The sequence below is a fragment of the Paramormyrops kingsleyae genome, chromosome 11, assembly GCF_048594095.1.
Source record: "Paramormyrops kingsleyae isolate MSU_618 chromosome 11, PKINGS_0.4, whole genome shotgun sequence".
In the NCBI taxonomy this organism is placed as follows: domain Eukaryota; kingdom Metazoa; phylum Chordata; class Actinopteri; order Osteoglossiformes; family Mormyridae; genus Paramormyrops; species Paramormyrops kingsleyae.
Window position 1 is genome coordinate 12,545,355 of NC_132807.1, and position 22,968 is coordinate 12,568,322.

Here is a 22,968-nt window from a genome sequence, read left to right on the forward strand (position 1 = left end):
CTGTGGGTTTTTGTTGTTCCTCCTGGCTTTCATGTGTTTCACTGATACCACCTGAGGCCGAGCGTGAACGACTTTGGAAGCGTCTTGGCAAAGTTGAAAGAACTGCATTGTAGGTGGACCGGGAGGACAACTGCTTCAAATGAACGACCGTCGTTGAACAGAGGAGGTGGCCTAAGACGTCTATCACCTACCTACAATGCAGTTCTTTCAACTTTGCCCAGACGCTTCCACAGTCGTTCACGCTCAGCCTCAGGTGGTATCAGTGAAACACATGAAAGCCAGGGGGAACAACAACAACCCACAGGTGACCATCTAGTGCTAACGACTTGAGGATTCTACAGGGTTCATCAACCTGCTATGCCAACCAGTCAGTCAGAATTGAGAAAGCACTCTGGATGGAGTGCAACACTTCTTCTATGAAAAACAAAGTCCAGTTGCTATTGCATAACCCTTTTTTAGGATAACCATGACCTGGATAACTGAGAATCTCCACAGACATCTGTCATAAATTAAGTTTTTTTTGGGGTGCATTTTGCACCCCCGAAGAAAGTATGCCAGCGATAATTGACGTCAACACTTTTTCTATCATTTTCTGCATGACCGTATGTAAAACTGGTGCACTTACAATGTCCTAGAGGATAACTGCTGTAATTTTAATAACAACATGGTAGTAGCCATAGAAATGGGCAGGGGGTGCAGAACGCACCCCAAGGAACCATTGAGGGTTAAAGTTAGATTCCCATTGGTGCAATAAAGTGGATCTTTTTTCTAGTAGTTTTAATACACTGACCATCAGGTTTTTCAGAAGTTTGCAAGTTCCAAAGGATCTATTAGCTTGTGGGAGTTTTAAACACATTGAGGGCAAAATGAAAAATGACTGGTCTAAACCAGATTGTAGAACCTCACCTCCTACAAAATGACTGGTTATCTTTCTGAACCAATCACTTTTCATTCAGAACATGTTTAAGTACAACTCCCATGAGCCATTTATTTTGGAAGCCAGATTCTGCCACAAAAAAACAGCTGATACTAAATCGAAATTGAGATCCTGTGTTGAAATTAGAACTTCATATACACAGCTCATAATATGGTAGCCTCATATTTAGTTTTCCAGCTGTAATATCTTTAACAAAAGCCAGCTGGTTTTAAATCCGATTGTTGGTGTCCAGTACATAGGCAGCCGTGCACATCAAACATTCTTGCAGTTTAAGCCCTTTCAGTATCTGTGCATAATCTTGTTGGCAGCTATAAAAATATTCATTTGTATTGAGAGGCTATTTTGTCTAGCATTCTTAGTTGATGGCAATATTTGCATGTGTTTTCATTCATAGTACAAATTGTAGAATAAATGGTCTATACATCAAGTGGACTGTGCACACTCCTTGATTCCCATTGTTATTCAGTTTTCCAGCTCTAATATCTTAACAGAAGCAAGCCAGGGCAGATTCAACCACAGATTGTCGATGTCCAATACACAGGCAGCCCTGCACACTGATCATTCTTGTGGTTTCGAACCCTGTGTTTCCAAAAGCAATCTGTATTTTCAAGCCATGCCTTTAACGTCTTATGTTCTGATTGCTTCGGAGAGAGAGAAAAAAAAATCGCATAACACCCTGGTCGATAAGTTTTAGCACCGTCAACCCTCCAAGCCCACTTTACAAGCTTCACCAGTCCGTGACATTCTTGCAAAACATGCCGGTCCCTGGCCATTCACAGGTGGAACCCCTAACTAATAGCAAATAAAGCCAATGAACAATAGAACACAATAGAATAGAAACAATGAAGGTTTCCCCATACAGATGAGGTATTCCATTGCATAGGTACTCATAGTGCTGTGCATCTGTCTTTTTATTCGATATCCGATATTGTGAAAACTGACTACATGGCAGTACAGAATAAATACCCAGTGCTGCAGTGTAAGCTTGGATTTGAGCTGCTCACACATCTTAGCCTCCCAAAGTGGCTCAATGATTTGCTGTAGAGAACAAGGTTGCCTGCTAATGGCGGAAGTCTGCTTTGTTAATATCCTGCGGGGACATGCTGGTTTTGCCCCAGTGGTCCTTCAGGAGGGTTTTCCCCAACTGGGAAAAGGTGGGAAGAAACTGTTATCTGTTCATTCTACACTAGGTTATAACAGTAAAACATTTACAATATCCATTCCAGTAAGGAAAGCAGGGAAAGTCCTTTCCCAAATGGTAGTGTTTATAAAATTAGAAATATACTGGGTTACCTTTAAATGCTGTGAAGGGCTCTGCTTTTTGGGTTTTTAACTTTTCCATGTGCTCCACCGCCTGGTAAATAAAGAAGCTGTAAAGCCCAATGACAGGAGATGCAGAGTATCCCGCTTAGGTATGAGCCTCATTTACCTGCTGAAGCTCCACTTTTCGCGCGTTCAGTTGCACCTGCTGTCTCTCCAGCTCATTCCTCTGCATTTGAAGTTCAGCTGCTTTCCGGTTGAGGTCATTTTCCTCCCGAGCTAAGCGCTCCTCGAATTCCCTCATCTCGTCCTCAGTGTACGGCTGGTTTTGTTCCAGGGTCTGACCACAGACATTAGACCAACACTAAGGCAACACCGCCACAATCTTATTACCAACCTATAATGTATCACAACCAAGTTAAGTTACTTGCCTCACCATCAATCAAAGCACAGTGCTGTCTCTCCAGTGTGTGAATTAGAACAGTAATAGAAGATCTGCAACATAATATTGTACCTCCCAACTGTCTGGCTCCAGGAACTCCCTCTTTTTTGTAGCTACCAGGAACTCCTGTAAGGAGACGAGTCGATCCCTGTTGGTGTCAACCTGGGGGGGCATCAATAAATGCAACTTACTGAAAATATACAAATTCGTGAAAAAGCTCAATAAGAACTGGAGATTAGTGTTCGGTGTCTGTATGGAAGCCTGTTTCCACCAGATAAAAAAGTTTGCTTAATTGCAACTGTTTTTCAGAACCAACTATTTCTCACAACTGTGGCCTTAATCAAGAAATTGGAACTATTTCTTCCTATACTGAATATTTCCTGCAATTCCAACTTTACTTCTCACAACTGCAGCTTTATTTCTCAGAATTCTTACTTTATTTCTCATAATTCCAAGCTTTTCCTAACAACCACCAAGCTGCCAGAGCCATCACTTCATATCTAAAGTTAATGCTTAGTGCATCGCATGACCCTAACAATCATGACAATACACAACTAACTACAGTCAGTAAAATAACAAACGTGACTTTCAGATATTAGGCTACTAGAAGTCCTAGGCAAACACTGGTGTCAGAAGAACAACTGAATAACTCAAACCAAGGCACACACCAACATGAATTCCAAACTAATTTTCCAGTATATTACGCTTGTGTTTGGGATACATTCCTAAATAAGATTCTCCGGAGGAGGAGACGCTGTCTGAATTGCAATTAGAATAAAAGTCAGAACTGTGAGAAAAAGAAGGAATTCCAAGACATGAAGCCAAAACTGCAAGAAAAAAAAAAAGTTGAAATTCTGATGAGTAAAGTTGCAATTAAGCAAAATTTTTTTATGTGGCAGAAATGGTCTTCCATAGTGCTCAAGCATTTCCCAGTCATTCAGACGAACACCACCTCATTCATGACATGTTCCCTCATTCGCAGTCTCTCTTCCTCCATCTCAACCATGTCATCTTCTTCATTGGTAGGGTCGTAGATCTTTTCAAGCTAATAAAATCATAAACATGCAAGTTATTTTATTTCCAAACACCCTTGAGTTTCAAACCTTCATCTTATGGAAGAATAAAACAGGCACCTCTTTTGTGAACAGTGATTCCAGTTCTTGTTCATCAAGAAATCCATCTCCATTAGTGTCTGTAAGACAAAACAAACGCTTCATGTAAGTTTTTGTTCTGGGTGTCTTACACATAGATTAACCTATAAGTGGATGTAAGAAAATGTCAGCCAATCCAATGTTGTACTTACCATGCAGACTGAAAAAAGTCTTGGGGTCAAAATCCTCAGGGTCCAGGCCATCAGCTTCTTCCCACACTTCTTTCAGCTGGTCTTGGCTGCCCTATACATCAGAAAGCATCAAGTGGCATGACAGCATAAACCTCCTTGTTATAATGAAGATGCTGTGGGTTGTTGTGCTGTTTCGTTTTGTCAGACCCATCTCCAGCAGGCCTACTGCGCTCAGCACACATTACCGGGTGGTTGACTTTGGGATGATCAGCGTGCTTTTTCCTCATCTCTTCATAGTGCTGCTCCTCCTTCCTTCTCTCCTCCTCATCCAGCATCTTCAGATGCTCCCTTCGCTCATGTTCCTTCATCATTTCATACCTTTTGAATTCTTCATGACGTTCCTTGTCAAAATTCTCAAGATCATTTGTTGCCTTTGAGTGTTTTTTGTGGAAAGACACATAAAAAAAACCAATAGTAACTCCAAGTACCTTCTCATTTGTAAATTCTATGCAGCACCGTGATCTACTTCATGCACTGTATTGGAAAGTATTGGGACACCCCTCCAAATCATTGAATTCAGGTGTTCCAATCACTTCCTTAGCCACAGGTGTATAAAACCCAGTACCTAGGCATGCAGACTGCTTCTACAAACATTTGTGAAATAATAGGTCATTCTCAGGAGCTCAGTGAATTCAAGCGTGGTACCGTGATTGGATTTATTGTACAGGTGGCATCCTTTCGTGAAATTTTCTCGCTACTAAATATTCCATGGTCAACTGTTAGTGATATTATAACAAAGTGAGTTTATAAGCAAAATTCACTTTTGGTAAATTGGATCATTCAGGTTTTTGACTGGTAATTTAACCACCAAGTTCATGCTCCAACAAGTTACAAGATTGTCAGTGTTCACTGGAAAGCTTTAGAGACAATGAAGGAAATATGGTCTGTTCTAAAGTTAGACCATCCATGGTTTTATTTTCCCGTGAAACAAGGCTTTCCTAGCAACAGGGAACAGAAATTAATCTGAGCATTTTTTCAGTTCGTTATCAGACTATAATAAACAGCATTACAAACATGGAAGTTTGCGATCCTACTGATTTAATGAGACGATCCAAGTCTTCCACTTCAAAAGTGTGTGGATTCATGTGGTTCAGGTGTTCAAACTGTTTAAGCAGGACCTGGTGATCCACAGTCATTTCTGGGACAGATTCAAAGAAGAGACACAGAGAATGCTGGGGATAGTGAGTGTCTCCTTACCTTTTCAGTAAACAGTCACAACCAAATGCTCATATCCTGCACACACTTTACATAAGAAGTAAAATAACTCCACATCTGGAATTGTACATGATCACATTGTCATACAGTATCATACCATTTATCCTCATGCAAACAGAGACGCCAACACAAGTTCTAAGTCCTACAGTTAAGACTAAACATCGAGCAAATTAGTCACTGATGACCAGAGGCAGAGCAGTAGTAGTTAGGGCTGAGCAACATATATCGCTGATTGATGATATCAGACAACTAACCCGGTGTTGATATCTGATAGTGACTGACCAGCGATTACTGCCATTGTCGGGGAAGTAAGCAAAGGCTACACACAGAACAAGATAACAGAAGGATGTATAATTGGCTCCGTTTGGCCTTCTAGTCTACATTTCCGACGCTATAAAAATGTGGAGTTTCACAAACATAGCCTATAGTAGTATTAATGCGTTAACGATTCGTTTACGTTGGGGAGTTTGAGGTTGTCACATCACCAAGTTCTATCTTCTTGTCTGCAGCCAGAATGTCTGCCGTTCAAGTGCAACCTCTTGGTGGGAATGTTGAGCCTCCCAACTCATATGGACGGTCAAGCAAGACAAGTGCATAACATTCTCACTTCCTTCGCAAGACGACAGCCTTGATCACCTAGCTATGAATTCTTTGCGGCTTCTTTCGTCTATGGACGACTCAATATTATTGTTCGTGCCAATATTTTAAAATTAAAATCTAGTACATATATTTTTTTCTTAATATCACCCAGCCAAAATGGAAGCACAATGACAGCAATTCCAAAGGTAAAAGATGAAATGTTCACGGTATCTACTACTGCAAAACATCTACCTAAGAGATGCAGTACTGCTCCAATATTTACCACCCTGCACATCTCCCTACAGCAGATAAAGGACCGAATGGATGTGCCAGGGCTGTGTGCTGCTCTGAGACACATCCTCCACCGTCAGATCACCACTAGGGGTGCAGTCTGCTGGATCATACATACAGTACTGTACCTCCGCCACCTTCCTGGTCCTGCTTGGCTTTGATTAACATCCTTAAGCGGTTCACCTCTTGCCTTTTCAACTCATCCAGCCTTGTTCTCACGTGATGGCTGACAAAGTCCAGCTCTTTGGCGAGTTTTCCTTGCTGTTCGAAATGCAAACTGTCAATTAATTTTACCTTAAAGATAAAGTAAATTAATTAAAACATCAACACTAGCACTGTCACAATACCAAAACAATACCAATAAAAGTATTGAAATTCAATACCATTTTTGATACTCAACACTATATATAATGTAACTAAAAATGATTTCAACTGCAATTATTTGCAGTAAAAACTTCACAACCTTTTGTAAACTCATGTCAGTATATACAAAAACAAACTTACTACAGTGATATTCACTGATATACAGCACATTCAGTGATATTCACAAGCAATAAAAAAACAGTTTTAAAAATCAGGTGTTAATACCATTACAATGCACAATAGAACAGATATGCATTACATTTACAAGCTTTCTTGTGTCTTTAAGCACAAACACTTCTAACAACTGCATGACTCAACGTTTGTGTCCAAATGATGAAACCTAATCAACACGACCTCACAAAACGATATGGAGCTGAACACGACCCACAGGTAAAAATAACTGCAGACTGGCATCTTAATGCGGAAATGTCTAACCAACTACAAAAGAAAAGTTTTAACCCGCAGAAAAAATGTTTGCCACTTGTTAACTTCAACTGCAAGAGACTCACACAGACTTATACTTCATCAATTCAGAAATAAGATAACACTCTCTAAAAGTTTTGTATTGCACCGCGTGTTGGCCTATTGAATGTTTAACTAACTTTGTTGCGTTTGCCCCCTTTGGTGTGGTGTCTTCCATACAGGCTCGCATATGTCCTGTGCTTTGTCTTCACTGAGCACAAAGCCACCTTTTCCCAGTGTTTACAAATGTTGCTCTGGCTATACTTTTTATTGATTAAGCACAGTGGTGAAACCTCTGAACTAGTCATGTTAGTAACACCCCATGTGTCAGACCACACTCAGGGCTAGGCGTACGCATTAGTAGTCTAGGAACCCCAGAGGTCAGAGCGAACTGAAAGTGCAGGCTGTAGAAATGATGCCATAAAAAATGAGTACTGATACAATCAATACTTTCGATACTTTTGACAACACTGATCAACACAGATTTTCACCTTCATCATGATAACTAGTTTTACAGAAGCAGTTATGCTGGTTCATTTTGTTGCTGTCTTCAATAGAGACTATAGAACTAAAATATTAAACAATAAGTAAAAATCTTTGTTCCCTTACTCAAACTGTAGGCATTCAATTTACCCTCACCCCCCATACATGACAAGAGAGACTGGGTTTGAAAAGGACTTCATACAAGTATTGAAACAGTACTGATTTATAACCTTAAACAAGCAAAATAGGTAAGTACCAAACCATTCAACATACCTTAATGTCATCCATGTTTGTGTTATGAAGCTTCTCTCTGAAATGCTGATCTTTTTCTAGAAAATCGATGACTTCCCTGAGATAACGGTCATAGTGCAGTCCAGTATCCTGGTGCAAAAATTCACATTTTATACAAATAATGATATACTTTCACTTTTTATATGAATGGGGAAAAAAAACACATAAGCAATCTCCCAAAAACATTCATTACATACATAAGATTTGACCTTATACTTCTATACACAGCGTGTAAGCAGTTGAAATTGAAACCTTACAGCATCTAGATGTGTAACATAAGGTTACCTCCCAATTAAATGCCAGTCATCGTAAATTGTTAGAGAGAAACTGCACATCCACTCCTAACTCTCTGGGGTCTGAGGCCTCTTTTCCACTTTCGGGGTAGTCTGACATGCCTTGACATTTTAATAAGATGCATTACCTGTTAGAATTTCCCCTTAGTAAATGAGGTAAATAATCAGAAATGTGGCATGATTTGTGACTTTCACCTCATAGCTGGTGGCACTGGTAACATTTTCCCATCACTTTATAAATCAGGGTATGTTGCATATAGTGTTTAGGAAACCGCGGTGTCAGCGTGGGTGTTATTTCGCAGGAGGCCCACAAAGCTTACCACATTCTGTGGGGGGCCTTGGAGATTTTCCTGGGGAATCTTCTCCTTGTCCTTTCCCGTATTAAGAGGCACGGCCTTCAAGCCGACCAACAGACTCAGGAGTAAAAAACTGTAGGGGCACCAGCCCCAGGTCCGCCGCATCTGAAAATGCCCACATGATCCGTTTTACATCAGGACCCCACTGCCCGACCCGTCTCCCACTAAAGACGGCGCTGGAGTAAGCATGGGTATAGTTTTGTACAGTTTGAAAATCACCATCGGCATCAATCAATAAAAGGGCAACATAATTGTCATTTTCACTGTTGGATGGCAGGTCTATTATTTGGACTGGGAGTAAACATCTTGCAAAAGCGAGAGACGAGTTCAGTACATCTCGCGCTTTTTCTGCATATGAAATAGCTGGATACATTTAATATTATAGACTGCAAAGTATACAATATTCACTTATTTATCAGTTTCACTGACAGGGTAGATTTTCCTTCTTTCCTTATGACAAGAGTCAGAATATGGCAAAAACAGGCTCCGTTAAATCCGCTATATGAATTCAGTTTTCGGACAAGCGATCTATATAATTATTTTTCAACTACACATCGTATTTTTCCGCTATATGAACAGCAATAAACAGGCGTTTGTTCAGCCGCCTTGTCGAATTACAAATGCAGACTTACTTTTTCAGGCAAGTGGATATAAAAGAAGTTTGTCTTCCAGCTTTTTCTGTCTCAGGATTTCTCTTTCTTCGCAGCAAAGGACCCCCTCCTGAATAGTAGTTATTTTTTTAAACAAGCTACCTCTTAGCAGCACACTACGTGAAGCACCTAAAACAAACCTCCGCCTTTAACTAAATTAATTGGCTAAACTTGTGGGTTTTCCACCGCTGTGAAGTTTAATTTTGGCAGCCTATTGAGCAACTGCTGTGTCAGTTAAATGGCTGGCAAGCCCGGTTCCCTATCAAGTTGCGTTGTAGTTAAGAGTCCCAGCAAGTGCTGCGAAGGCATCGTTAAATCCTACCAAAAATACCTTTATTAACAATAATCTGCATAATTCTGTATCTCGGGGATTATAGTATTTAAAGAGCACAAATTAATTTGGAATTAACGTTCGGTTTCGGTGTGAGATGACTGCAACTAATACGCCGTAAAAGATATTCATTGGAATGAAATCCTCATGAAATCGCTCCCTAGGAGGTATTCACGTTGTATTTTGAGCCCTAACATTTAGTCAGTGGCTGCGTCGCTTATTACTCCTGGGCTGCCTTTTTCTATTGTAAATTATAGTAAATTTGACTTTTTGATTACATTTAAACAAATCTTAAAATGGGTTTTGAGGGTGTTCAAAACGGTTCGTTTTAATGATCTCTAGACCTTATTACTGATGGATAATACAAAAGCTCACACCAACTGAGATCACAAAGTTTATAGTTCAACAGAACGGTAACACTGTACAGTTATGCTTCTCTGTTGTTTTCCTTCAGCCTTGCCTCAGTTATTTACTCTACTACCAAGATCACATTTACTTATAACCGATTTGTACGAGGACTGAACTACAAGGAAAGCCCCGATTAATTGTAATGAAGATTTTGCAACTGAACGGTCACTACAGACGTATCAATCATATACTGCGGATGTGTACCAGGAGTTTTACACCGATGGTCCACTTAATGCAACAAACAGAAAGAAAACGTATGGCTGATAGTACACAAAATTATTCATACATAACATGCTTGTCCATTACTTTTCGTTGTTTATAACCTTCTACCTGACGGCGCTGCCGTCGTGACGCCATTTCCGGCGGAGACGGTAGATCCGGGCAGCCTCGTTCTGGTCTTCCTCTTCCTCTCGAACGCCATCATGGGTCGTATGCACGCTCCCGGGTAAGATACTGTTTTATTTTAAAAATACATTCTTTATTTAATATTTTCAGGATATCGTAAGCTACATATACGGAGTTCTACATTGTTTTAACAGGTCCATAAGAAAGTGTTTTTCATTCACCATCTATATCCCCCGTTACTTGTTAACGCTGCATGCCCCATGTGGCGTTATCGTCAGGAAAATGGTCCGGTTTGATTTCTGTGTAAGTCACGAATAGGAATTAATGTGTTTGTCTGTTTGTAGTCAGATTCGATGTCGCAGTAACGGACATTTTGTAGTAAGACGGACACTTATAAACGAGCTTTAGCCAATTGAAAAGCTCACGAATCGGTCACGGGCGATGAAGGCCGCGTGGCAGTCCGTGATCCGCGGGGTGGTTGGTGGAGGCGCATATTGCTGACTGTCTGATGTGCTGCAAGTCAGGCATAGCTGTCAGCACCTTTCTTTGCTTCTCATACAAATTTGTTCCTTTGTTTTTAACGAATTTGAGAAATTAAGTGAAAGAATGTAACATTTTTCTAATGTTATTCTTACAGAAAGGGCTTGTCCCAGTCGGCGCTGCCATACCGACGCAGTGTTCCCACTGTGAGTTCCTAACGGGCAACCATAGCATTCACTGTTACCGTGATCATTATCTTGGTACAGCTGTCAAGTTCTTCTCTCTCTTTCTAGTGGCTGAAACTGACATCTGACGATGTGAAAGAACAGATCTTCAAGCTGGCGAAGAAGGGCCTGACTCCCTCTCAGATTGGTAAATTACCCTGATTGTTTTTTTCATGTTATTGAATTACGTGTGGGGGATCTGGTAGGTGAAACGTCTGGGCTAATCACACTGGTTTTTTCAGATGTGAGTTTTTTTTCCATCGATCTATTTGATTTAGATTCAGTGTTGAATATCATTAGACTTTTTTTTAATGTAGTGTCTGGTTGTAAAGAATGCTCTGCTTAAGGAATGATCTGCTTAATCTTTTAGTTCTTAGTAATTTGAAACATGCTCTTCATCCATTAATCGTTGTTAATTGTAATCTTGCTTATTTGTCCAAGCAGACCAAAATGTGCATTAATTTCACTTTTCATTTACCTCCATATTATCCTTCATTTTTAAAAGTTGATTGCACACCATAATATGGGTTCGGTGATTAGTTTGATAATAGTTTGTGGGTGCTGCTGCTGATTCTGGTGCTTTCTTAGTATGTACAAAAACTGTCTAGAGTAATTTTTAAATGCTAAGACTTCGATGTTCGAGTCATTTTCATTGCTTTGAGTGTAAACCTGCATTTTATCCTGGTCTGCTCAGTCTTTAAGGCATTTCATAAATGTTTTTGAGTGACCTGGCTTGAATCAAATGTAGATTATAATGTGTTTAGCTAACTATATTCAGTTTGCACTTCACTTTTTAAATGTTTTTGGAAGGGGTTTTGCTACTTGTAAGATTTACTGAAAAGTTACAGAATGTTAAAGACTGAACTTTGGATGAATTTGAACATTCAGGTCATGCACAATAATGAGGCAGAGGGAAAATTGTTTCTTTGCGACATTCAGAAAACTGACTATTGAAAAAGCATTGTTGCATCCACCAAAATCTACATTAATTTCACTTTTCATGTACTTCCATATTGTCTGTCATTTTTTAAAGGTGGTTGCACATGCATCAGTCATTAGCATGGGGTACATCAAAAATTGCATACTTGCACAGTAGATGGTGAATTTTGCCAGAAGCCTATGACTTGACTGTTAATGCAGTACATTTTGTGTGTATGCATGAGAACAGTATGCATGCATTCAAATACTAAGTGGTCACCATCTTGCATATTACCGGACCCCATGCTTGCCAATGACGTGGTTTGACCCCTTTGAAAGTTAAACCGTCAGCCAAAAATACATATCCGAGTCAACTTATGCAACTGGGCATTGTTTTCTATTTAAATTTGTACAGAGACTCCACATCTTCACAAAAATTTCTGAGTGAGTGACATTCCTTGTCTCTGGGTGTAGCTCCAGTAACCTTGCAGGATTGCCTAACATCCACTGGTTGCACTGGTTTGTAGACTGTAGTATGTCATAGGAGTACCAGTCACCTACAGTCTCATGTACTGAAGATTTGAACACGCTGCTCACTTTCTATACTGCATTTCGTCTGCTACATAGCAACCAAGTATGCAGTTTCGGACACACCTTTGAACTAATCTTGCCACACTATAAACCTCTGATCTTAGTCTCCTATTCAGCAGCTGTTCCTTTAAGGTCTTGATAGAGTGTGGTGTCTCTGATGCGTATGTTCCAGGTGTCATCCTGAGGGACTCCCACGGTGTGGCTCAGGTGCGCTTTGTCACAGGCAACAAAATCCTCAGGATCCTTAAGTCCAAGGGTCTGGCCCCTGACCTTCCTGAGGACCTCTACCACCTGATCAAGAAGGCCGTTGCCGTGAGGAAGCACTTGGAACGCAACAGAAAGGTTTGCTAGCCTGTGTCTAGCGTACTGAAGCCTTTAATTCTGGAGACTCCAGAAACCACAACTTGTCTGAACCCCATTGTTTTGCCTTTGAAATTTCAGTGTATGGTCTCAATTCATTTATTGTTTTTTTTTTTTTTTTATAGGACAAGGATGCCAAATTTCGCCTGATTCTTGTCGAGAGCAGGATCCACAGACTGGCTCGTTACTACAAGACCAAGAGAGTCCTCCCACCCAACTGGAAGTAGTATGTACAAAGCTTATTTCTTAAATGGTCCGGTTAAGGAGTTTCCTTCTAAAACATCCCTGTAATGTATAGGTCTCTGTTCTCCGAATGATTTTACACATAAAGCGGCCTAAGCACATTTCATTGTCCCATTCTCTACCTGTGAGAGATGAGATATTTCTGATGTGCCAGATCAATGCTGGAGGTCAATTAGCAGAGTGGCTGCAAAGTGCCATTCCTGCCAGTCCCCTTCGTACAGCTCTGTGGCCCTGAATTTATGATTTGGCTGAGAAAGTAGTTAATCCTGTGTTTAACTTTCTGTGTACTTGATTCAAACCATAGGCCTGTAGGCTGTTAAACTGGGACAGTCCCACTGCATATGCTTAACGTTAATTATCTCACTAAATGGTATTTAAGGTGTAGTTATCATCAGTGTTTCTCAACCTTGTCCTTGGGGACCCCAAGACCTTCCATGATTTTGCTCATTCTCTGCCCCATGCCAGACAGTCCACATTTTTGCTACTGGGAGATGGGAGGGAGCAAAAACATGAATTGTCTGGGGGTCCACAAGGACCAGTTTGAGAGACAGTGCTTCAAGTTACCTGTCACTGATTTGATGTCTCTCTTAATCCACAGTGAATCCTCTACGGCTTCTGCTCTGGTGGCATAAATCTCTTTGCTTTTTTGACCAATAAAACTTGTTTGGATGAAAACCTTGCCTTGTCTTATTTTGTACATTGGTTGCTGACTTGGTTGGTTTCTTTAATATAAAAATTGTTTTTTCAAGCATTGAGTATGCAGTTGTCATGCAGCCTACCTGAACTGAAAAGTCTACATGTGTGTTAATGTGAAATGAGCTCTGAGTATGAGAGGTTGTAGCTCCTTTTACTGTGTTATAACTGACCTAATCCTTGTATGCAGTGTAGAGCCTGTGTAGACCAGTAGAGCTTGCATTGGGTACTCTGTACAGTTGGAAACTGTCTTCAAAGTTAGGGTGAGGTGTCAGCCTTGACAGGTGATTAAGGCAGCTTCACAACAGGGGGTGTGACCCTCTGCTGTAGGTTTGTGCCAGAAATCCTTAGGTGAAGCTTAATGGTGGGAGCTTAAGGGCTGTTTGAACACTCAGCAGCCTGTCATACCACAATACTGAGCTGTATTGCCATTATAACTGGTACATGTACTTCCACAGTCATCAAGAGTGCAGCCAGTGCATTCCGATTCAGGTCTCTTGACCACTGGTGGACCATTGGAACCTGTGAAAATACCCCGATTGGTGATATTTACTGAGGATGCTGCCCTGCCCAGTTGTCACAATAAACAGTCAGGCCTTGTGGTATGGACAGATTGAAGATCTGATTTAGAGTATGTGCAGAGTAAGAGTAAGCTTCTGGTGTGTAGTGAGTAGATAAGTGTAATTAGCGGGTGTGGTCTGGGGTGCATGGTGTCCAGGGTCAGTGTACTCCAATGAGTAGGATCTCAATAGAACCCAAGCAATATTAACTATTGAAGCACCTGATTATCTGTTTGAGGTGTTTTAAATTAGGGCTGCACCTAAACTTTGCAGGGTGGTAGATCTCCAGGGGCAGGAATGAGCAGCCCTGATAGAGAGTGAGCTCTGGTTGTGAGGCCTCTGTCTCTATCAGCCTTTAGTTGTACTGGTGTTCAAGTCCAGGTTTTTGCTGTGAGCCCCGCAGCAGCTCTACGCTGACATTGCCAGTTGGGCCTTTGACAGTGGCATCATCTGCAACTATAACCATGTGGTTGCTGCTGAGCTGTCACAAGTGATTTGAGAATACAGTGTATCATTACTGCTTTAAATTGCCAGACCTTTTACCTATAGGAGTACCAGAGGAATACATCCATCTCTCTTGCAACCACTTACCTTGGTCAAGGTCATGGGGGGGGGGCGCTGGAATGGATGCCAATTTTAAGGATCCAGATTAAGCAATTATTTACACCTTTAATGAGAGATTAAGGTCTATAGGTCATACTTGTCTTCAGTAATTGCGGTAAGTGTACTGAGACTATTGGCCACACGGGGGCATTATTTGACAAACTACAATTCATTTTTTTTTTTATTCGTATTCTTAATCAGTGGTCCCTATCCTTGACCCTGTAGAGCCCTAATTTAACGTGCCTAATACTACTTAAGTGGCTGATTATGTGTGTCTCACTATTAGAACCAACTTAGCTTCAACATAGCTGGCTCCAATAGTTATCTGTGTCACGCATGTTAAATTAGGGCTGCAGGGTGGTTGGTCTGCAGGAGTAGGGCTGCTGAGCACTGTTGTAAATCATGGTAAATGCTTGTACATGAACTTTCATTTTGATAAGACATAACTTTAGTTATTAAAAAAAAATATGCTGATATGAAATTGGACTTCATTCAACAGGTCTTATTTCCACAACGCTTGCTGTTATCCTCAGAGATTGCACTATATCCATGGAACCAGTAATGTTTTCACATTATTGTGTATTAATCCTTGAGAAGACTGCACTGCTTAAATGCTCAAATTTGCTACATTGGAGGAAACACTACTATGGGATTGCAGGCAAATTGTAATATATGTCTTACAAATCTGCAATGCCTGCATGTGCCTAAAATAAGAGAAGCACGAGAACATTTCTGTTACTCTAATGCTACTTAATATATTTGGTCTGTGTTACAAGAAAGTCCAGCTTGGATTTTTGCTTAGCTTCCACTTGAAAGACATGTTGTTCTCCTGCATTAGACTCTTATTAAGCTGCATGCACTTAACGTGATTTATTGATGCAGGGTTAGTGAGGAGAAAGTTTGTAAGGTCTGCTTGGTAATATCATTGTTATGTAAGTGTCTCCAGTGAACCCAGGCATGCATTATTTAAGCTACATTTACATAAGAGACAAAGAGGAATCTCACTGTGTGTGTGAGTGTGTGCGTGCTTGTGTGTGTGCACGCGCATTCCAGAAACGGCACTTTAGAGCACGCCACCCGCGCGGGGATTATGCAGTCACTGTGTGTATCAGGGCTGCGGGCACTGCGTCTCATGCTGTCCTCTGCCATACTCAGAACGGGAGGGGGGCAAAGGGAGGTGCTTGCATTTAATTGGCTGCTCAGCAGCTGCCTCCAGTAAGGGGGGGGGGGGGGGCATTAACATCGAGTCACCTTGACGCACCGTGGATCACCGGCAGAAGAGCGACGGCCATCATGTCACAGAGCCATACGGGACTGTGCCAAGCTCCTGTGAAGAACATTCTGGAAGTTTTGTAAGGCTCTTGATGGGACTGTTCAGCAGTCTGCCCCCCCCCCCCCCCCCCCCTCGGCTCAGGGCACAGCTGGAGTGCGTTGACACTGCCGCCTGGTCAGTGTGGCAAGCAGGAGGCCGGATGGTGACATCAAGCGTCTTTGGTCTCTGTCACCTTGTCTTTCCTATTTTGAAAAGTGTCAGGCTCTACAGAGTGTGACAGTCTGTCCCATTGACATGTGGCACTCAGAGGACTACAGAGCCAGGATCCTGCTGCACTGGGGCGTCTCCCTCTCCTTTCTAAAGCGCCGTGCAGGCAGGTTTGCTCAGAAGATGAAGCACCTGACTTCCATGGCACTCTGTGATTTTTGTAGTGCATGATATTGCACACAGTTGACTACTCACTGAAAAAAGTAGTTATTTGCCAGTGGATCCCTTAAATGGCCCTGAGGATTTATTTCTGTGTTTACCACTGGAAATGCACCACAACTAATTGGCTGCTATGTGTAACGTATACAAATCCCATCTTGTGTGTCTGTCACTTTTTACACTTTAGAAATATATAAAGAAATCCAGCTTACGAAAAAATTAAATATATTAAATGCTATCACCAAAAACCACAATGAAGGATGCAATCAGATTTTAGGCAAACTCATGGGTGATCGTCTGAACAAAACTGGTGTTCTGTTAATTTTAAAAACCCACATGAAACCAAAACACCACGATATCCTTCCAAGACCAAATTTCCTGTTCCAGTTTTAAGCTGAACTAGCTTAACCAGAGATAAACTAAAAGGCTTGTAGGTGATATTTGGCCACACAATTGCTAACCCCAAAAGAAATAATCAAGGTAAAGTTTCGGTAAACTGAAAATGCTAACTCCATTGTAAAATGAGCCAGCTTGTTTGACATTCTCCTTATCCTTCTCCCTGTCTCCTAAAATAGCACGAGGTAACAATAGGAAAGTAAAAGCGAAGCTGCATTGATGGCAAACACAGGATAGGGCTGATCCAGTGAAGGAGCCATAACGCTGGGCTATCACCCTGCACTGGTACATTTCAAACTGCCCAGATAAAGCAGGAAATTCTACTTAAGTGACTCTATAATGTAATATAAGCATATATGTGTCTTTTATATACTTCAACTTTCATTATCATATGCATGCAGTGCAACACTCCAATGTCATCAGATGACAGGGAGTCTCGTGTAACACGGATAAACCCTGATAATGCAGTACTGCCACAGCCCTTAATGTGGAGGAACATTGCTGACCGATAACACATACGCCACACACAAGCCTGACATCATTTATTTATAGTCAACATTCTTATTATTAAAATTAGTCGTTTGTTGCAATATACCACAGAGTTCATGCATTTTGTATCTCCAGCTTCACATACAGTCAGCAATACTTCGCTGAAGTTACATTAAAAATTCATACAGAAAGACCACGTTCACTGGATGAAAGGCATCCCTTGTTCCGTTCTTTTGCGGGTCGATTGATGATACGTGCACGGACGGGATGCGGGACAAAGTATACTGCAGGAAGACGTAAGTTTAACATCCTGACTGGAGGTGGCGATTGACTAATAAAGGCTGGGGTAATTAAGCTCACTTAGCAAACCCTTGTACATACAAGAGTCATTTATCTTAAAATCACCGCATATATTTATCTAATGTAGATTAGCTTTACTGCAGGGAATAATGCAGCAATAAAAAGATGAGCCCGTGAGAAATCGCTTCTCTTACCGCTGTCAGACAGCAACCTGCAGGCATCAGACAAGCCTGTAGTAACCGGTTACAAAGGGTAGAGGTAGGTTATCCGGGGGCAGGGCGATTTAGATTTATTCCAGTTCATCTCAGTTTTGACGTCCTTAATGTTTTAACGTGGCACTCGTTTTGTTTTAGTATAGACCAAGTATTGCGAGATGTGGTCACGTCTAAAAAATTCAAGGTTTGATACCTGCGGTTTCACAGCGATGAATGTACAGCGTCTGCTCTGGTGTCCGGGACGCTGGGAAATATGCGAGATCATCACATCTCCATGCTTTTTAATCCTGGGCTCTACGTATTCTGTTTCAGGGAGAGGAAATTGCCGAATACGAGGATTTTTAAGTATCTGACACCGGTCAACTAAATATTTGAAGGACCTGCGAACGACTTCAGTACATATAAATCTCTATCTGCATTATGTGCATTGCCCTTGAAATAGGTAGAAACGCTTTTGGATTGTTGCATGGAATATAAAAAAAAGCTGGAATGCCGATCTTGGCTTAAGGATTGCGAAAGTTTAACAGTATTAAACTAATCTTGCAATTAAGTCAAGTCCTAGTATGTTTTGTAAATAGTTCTCCGAACTGCATCCAAGGAAGCTGACATCTTTGGAAGTTGTCCCATTTTTGGTCGGCAAAGAAGAGGACTAGGAAAGACAGAACGCACCTTTTCCCACTTGGCCCTTCCCCTTTAATTGCTGCGTCGCCCTTGCTCTCGCTGCTGGATCCTGTCCGATTCCCTGGAGACTCCAGGGAGCGGAGGATGAAGTAGCGCTCCAGACCGGGATCATGGCGGCACCGATCGGCCGGGACACCCTACCTGATCACTGGTCCTACGGAGTCTGCAGAGATGGAAGGGTGTTTTTCATCAAGTCAGCATCCACTTTGCTGCTAAGCTTTTCCAACCTACTCACTTCCAAGAAAATTTGCATTAGTAGAGTGTTTGCGTTTTTTTCTTAGTAACAGGTGTTTTTGTTTCATTGCAGTGACGAAACTCGCAGCACTACTTGGCTCCATCCTCGTACTAGTGAACCTGTCAACTCTGGGCATATGATCCGCTCAGGTACTGGTAAAAAAATCATTAGGTCGATTGCGACACTACCATGTGCATGATCGAACTAAGTGCCGAGACAAGGTTTCGTGCATTAACAGTAAGATCTCACGGGTTGTTTTCCCCTGTAGACTTACCACGGGGCTGGGAAGAAGGTTTTACAGAAGAAGGAGCCAGCTACTTTATAGAGTAAGTAGTATGTCTTTTTAGACGACTGTGCATTGTGTATGAATTAGGTGAACCTAATGACCGCGCTGCATTTTTCATTCATGTCTTATAAAGTTGAATGTCACGCCGATATATTGACCTACAACGGGATATTGGTCCAGAGGCGAACTTCAGCAATTGTTGCAGTTATCCTGTGTTCATCAGATAAAAAGCAGTGACCATTTCTTAGGCAAAATCTGTTTAAATGGATCAAAGTTACACCGGATACCAATTGTAAAATGATCTTTGGATTTCCTTGTTTTATTTGATTTATGTAGGTCTATTAAAGTTTTCTGTGTATCTGTGTCCAAGTCCTGTTCAATAAGAAATTCCAGTTTTCTCCCTACAAAGCAAGGGCTGTGGTAATGGCATGGGGGGGGTTGGCTGTGCACACTGAGGTTTCTCTGAATTCTTTGGCAAAGCTGCCAAGCCAGTTAATGTGTCACGGCCAAAAAGAGAAAGTGGTTTTGAGTATTACCAGATAACCCCCCCCCCCCCCTGCCCCCCAGCCAAGTGGTTGTGCCCCCCTCTTGAAGGTTGCCTTGAATCATTTACCAGCCACGCAAATGTAGAGGGTTGAGTCCTGAAATACAGCCTGGCTGTGTGTTTGTGCCTCTGCTAGCGTGACGTCTCCGTGTTCACGTGAGTGCCCACATCTACTCGCACAGTCCAAAGATCGAGGGGAGGTAAACATGTGACTTTAAATAAGCCCTGTGTCTGCCCTGTGCTGATCGGCGCTCCGGTTCCCTGTGCTGTGTCATTTACCCATAACAGTTCTGTGAAAAGGCCTCACGTCACTGCATAATACAGCATACTAAATCCAAATTATATATGAAAGTTTTTTTAGCCAACAGCTCTGTGCTATTTAAGTTGTTGATCTATGGTAAGAATTGTGTGCCAGATAGTGTCTTTAGTATGTAAAGATGAATCCCAAAAACTGCCTTCTGCAGAATTCCTGTTTTTAGTAAAAGAGTAGAGACATTTTATCTGAAATTGCACCTGCAGTCCTGAGTTCTCTTCACTTTGCTCTTATAGTTTTTCACCCAGTGAGATTTGTTGTGCCCTGTCTTGTGCCGGCAGATTTTGTTTCTGTTACTCTTGCACAAGGTACACAGGGCATGAACCTTGGACACTATACATACTCTCTGTCCTCTTATGTAGCTACTGTAAGTATGGTCCTCTCTATGTATGTTTCCATAGAGAACATCAAAGCACACTTAAAATATAAATATATTTCAGAGAATATCAATTTTATTATTTTTCTGAGGCTGTTTGTAGGAATGTAAACCATTCTGTAGAATTTTATGACCAGAAGTTCCAGTCTAGTAGTAGTAGCCAGTTGTAGTAAATAATTGACTTTTCTTGCTTGAAAACATTTCGGCCACATGAATGCTGAACGCCATCAAATATCAGGGGGGAGCGTTAATTCACCCTCATATGTGAAGTGTACCACATGTATCTGTCTATCTGTCAGACAGACTAGGCAGAATTAAAATGTGGTGTATAAGGTTTCTGGTTCTCCATTGTCCTGGAGCAATGAAGGATGCCTTACTGTGGCCTTATCTTAGCTTTGACCCACTAGGGGGCAATACAGAGTTTTAGTGGATTTCCAGCGTTGGATCAATTAATTATATCTGCCTAATATACCGTATATAATCTAATATACAGTCAGGCCCATAAATACCACAATAAATTTTAAAAGAAACAAGTCAGATGCAGTTGAAGTGCTAAGTGTGCTTTGATGTTCTCTATGGAAACATACATAGAGAGAGTCAGATGCAGTTGAAGTGCAGACTTTCAGCTTTAATTCAGTGTGTAGAACAAAAACATTGAATAAAAATGTGGGGAACTAAAGTAATTTTTCTACACAATCCCCTCCTTTCAGGGGCTCATAAGTAATTGGACAAATTAATATAACTGCAAATAAAATGTTCAGTTCTAATACTTAGTTGAAAACCCTTTGCAGACAATGACTGTCTGCAAGTCTTGAACTCATGGACTTGACCAGACGCTGGGTTTCCTCCTTTTTAATGCTCTGCCAGGCCTTTACTGCAGCAGCTTTCAGTTGCTGTTTGTTTGAGGGTCTTTCTGTCTGTAGTTTAGTCTTTAGCAAGTGAAATGCATGCTCAATGGGGTTGAGATCAGGTGACTGACTTGGCCATTCGAGAATATTCCACTTCTTTGCTTTAATAAAGTCCTGGGTTGCTTATGCTGTGTGTTTTGGGTCATTGTCCATCTGTATTATGAAACGCCGCCCAATCAATTTGGCTGCATTTGGCTGGATTTGAGCAGACATGATGTCTCTGAACACCTCAGCATTCATTCGGCTGCTTCCATCCTGGGTCATAAAGAATAAAGAAACACTAAAGACCCAGTGCCACTGGCAGCCATGCACGCCCAAGCCATCACACTGTCCCCACCATGTTTTACAGATGATGCAGTGTTCTTTGGATCATAAGCTGTTCCAGCCCTTCTACATACTTTTTTTCTTTCCATCATTCTGATACAGGTTGATCTTGGTTTTATCTGTCCAAAGAATGCTGGCTTTTTTAGATGTCCAATCTAGCCTTTCTATTCATAAGGCTTATGAGTGGCTTGCATCTTGCAGTGAACCCTCTGTATTTGCTTTCATGCAGTCTTCCCTTTATGGTAGACTTGGATATTGATACGCCTACCTCCTGGAGAGTGTTGTTCACTTGGGTGGCTGTTGCGAAGGGGTTTCTCTTCACCGTGGAAATGATTCTGTGATCATCCACCACTGTTGTCGTCCGTGGACGTCCAGGGCTTTTTACGTTGCTGAGTTCACCAATGCTTTCTTTCTTTCTCGGGATGTACCAAACTGTGGATTTTGCCACTCCTAATGTTGTAGTAATTTCTCAAATAGTTTCTTTCTGTTTTCATAGCCTAAGGATGGCCTGTTTCACCTGCATGCTGAGTTCCTTTGACCGCATGTTGTATATTCACACCTCAATCTTACAAATGCAAACAAGACACCTCAAATCAACTCCAGGCCTTTTATCTCGCATGTTAACGAGCTGAAACTCCTAAACCCTTCATCCAATTTGAATGTGGATACCCTAAAATGAAATTTGAGAGTCTGCACTTTATGTACATGCCCATTGTATAACTTCAGTTGGAATATATTTCAGTAAACAGGTAAAATAGTAAAACTTGTGTCAGTGTCCAAATATATATGGACCTAACTGTATCAGCTGAGTCTATTACTCTATGACTGTTTGTCAAGCAGGGGGTGCAGCATGCCTTAGTATTACCCCCTGATTCAGCTGGTGTGGCACTGCCATGTGTAATACTGGTATGTGTGGCACTGCCATGTGTAATACTGGTATGTGTGGCACTGCCATGTGTAATACTGGTATGTGTGGCACTGCCATGTGCAATACTGGTATGTGTGGCACTGCCATGTGCAATACTGGTATGTGTGGCACTGCCATGTGCAATACTGGTATGTGTGGCACTGCCATGTGCAATACTGGTATGTGTGGCACTGCCATGTGCAATACTGGCATCCTGTTTCCCCCCCCCCCCACCGTGCCCTATAATTCCCCACCTTCCCATTTACAGTGCCCCGCCCCCATGCCCTGTAATTCCCCAGCATCCCGTGTAGGGTGCCACCCCCCACCCTTGCCCTGTGGTTTATTGGATCAGCTGTAATGGATCAATAGAGTGAAATTCACTAATTGTACATTTAGTGTAACAAACCTATAATTATCTAGTGTGCAGCTAGAGGTGGTCACTGACCAAATGTTATTCATTAATTATAATCCATCATTTGAACTGACTGCCAACAATGTTTTTCCCACTTAGTATGCTAATTAAATTCTAAAACCAGTGAGGGGTCGGGGAGAATTAACAAGCTGATTTATTAATT

The 22,968-nt window shown here is 41.5% G+C and overlaps 3 protein-coding genes and 1 non-coding gene across 8 annotated transcripts in view; 3 read left to right on the forward strand and 1 right to left on the reverse strand.

Moving 5' to 3' along the window:
- Positions 1 to 1,830: 1,830 nt before the first annotated feature.
- LOC111840087 (nucleobindin-2-like) lies at positions 1,831 to 10,064 on the reverse strand. Of its 2 annotated transcripts, none has more exons than XM_023804531.2 (14): positions 9,990 to 10,064; positions 8,947 to 9,034; positions 8,279 to 8,419; positions 7,648 to 7,755; positions 6,195 to 6,327; positions 5,016 to 5,119; positions 4,167 to 4,352; positions 3,943 to 4,033; positions 3,773 to 3,831; positions 3,592 to 3,684; positions 2,712 to 2,801; positions 2,367 to 2,537; positions 2,231 to 2,291; positions 1,831 to 2,081 (listed from the first exon to the last, which is right to left on the reverse strand). In XM_023804531.2, the coding sequence occupies exons 3-14, from the start codon at positions 8,417 to 8,419 to the stop codon at positions 2,020 to 2,022; spliced, it is 1,299 nt and encodes a 432-aa protein (XP_023660299.1). In that variant the 5' UTR covers positions 8,947 to 9,034; positions 9,990 to 10,064; the 3' UTR covers positions 1,831 to 2,019. The 2 variants fall into 2 exon arrangements, with proteins under 2 accessions (XP_023660299.1, XP_023660308.1); XM_023804540.2 differs by having other exon boundaries at positions 10,010 to 10,028.
- LOC111840099 (small ribosomal subunit protein uS15) lies at positions 10,049 to 13,539 on the forward strand. The gene is made up of 6 exons (XM_023804555.2): positions 10,049 to 10,148; positions 10,686 to 10,734; positions 10,822 to 10,900; positions 12,434 to 12,603; positions 12,747 to 12,847; positions 13,463 to 13,539. Exons 1-6 carry the CDS (start codon positions 10,126 to 10,128, stop codon positions 13,494 to 13,496), a joined length of 456 nt encoding a protein of 151 aa, XP_023660323.1. The 5' UTR covers positions 10,049 to 10,125; the 3' UTR covers positions 13,497 to 13,539.
- Positions 12,959 to 13,087, forward strand: LOC111841616 (small nucleolar RNA SNORA19). The gene has a single exon (XR_002837716.1). It is a non-coding gene; the product is annotated as a small nucleolar RNA SNORA19 (small nucleolar RNA).
- A 3,841-nt stretch (positions 13,540 to 17,380) lies between the features above and the next one.
- LOC111840595 (pleckstrin homology domain-containing family A member 7-like) overlaps positions 17,381 to 22,968 on the forward strand; it is a 75,302-nt gene continuing 69,714 nt past the window's right edge. The window contains exons 1-4 of one of the 4 annotated variants that reach the window (XM_023805605.2): positions 17,381 to 17,600; positions 18,132 to 18,693; positions 18,808 to 18,884; positions 19,004 to 19,061. In XM_023805605.2, coding sequence (XP_023661373.1) covers positions 18,611 to 18,693; positions 18,808 to 18,884; positions 19,004 to 19,061 — 218 coding nt within the window. In that variant the 5' untranslated portion in view covers positions 17,381 to 17,600; positions 18,132 to 18,610. Of the gene's footprint in view, positions 17,601 to 17,656; positions 17,863 to 18,131; positions 18,694 to 18,807; positions 18,885 to 19,003; positions 19,062 to 22,968 lie in introns of those variants that run through there. The other 3 variants (XM_072718065.1, XM_023805591.2, XM_023805595.2) reach the window with 3 other exon arrangements.

Bases quoted from the DNA above. Each gene is read 5' to 3' on its own strand.
- LOC111840087 (XM_023804531.2), bottom strand. From the start codon at position 8,419: ATGCGGCGGACCTGGGGCTGGTGCCCCTACAGTTTTTTACTCCTGAGT. The intron at 4,353-5,015 runs GTAGGATCGCAA...AAACACTCAAAG, and splicing joins TGGATCGTCTCATTAAATCA to GCAACAAATGATCTTGAGAA. The intron at 4,034-4,166 runs GTAATGTGTGCT...TCTGATGTATAG, and splicing joins ATCCCAAAGTCAACCACCCG to GGCAGCCAAGACCAGCTGAA.
- LOC111840099 (XM_023804555.2), top strand. From the start codon at position 10,126: ATGGGTCGTATGCACGCTCCCGG. The intron at 10,735-10,821 runs GTGAGTTCCTAA...CTCTCTTTCTAG, and splicing joins ACCGACGCAGTGTTCCCACT to TGGCTGAAACTGACATCTGA. The intron at 12,848-13,462 runs GTATGTACAAAG...CTTAATCCACAG, and splicing joins CTCCCACCCAACTGGAAGTA to TGAATCCTCTACGGCTTCTG.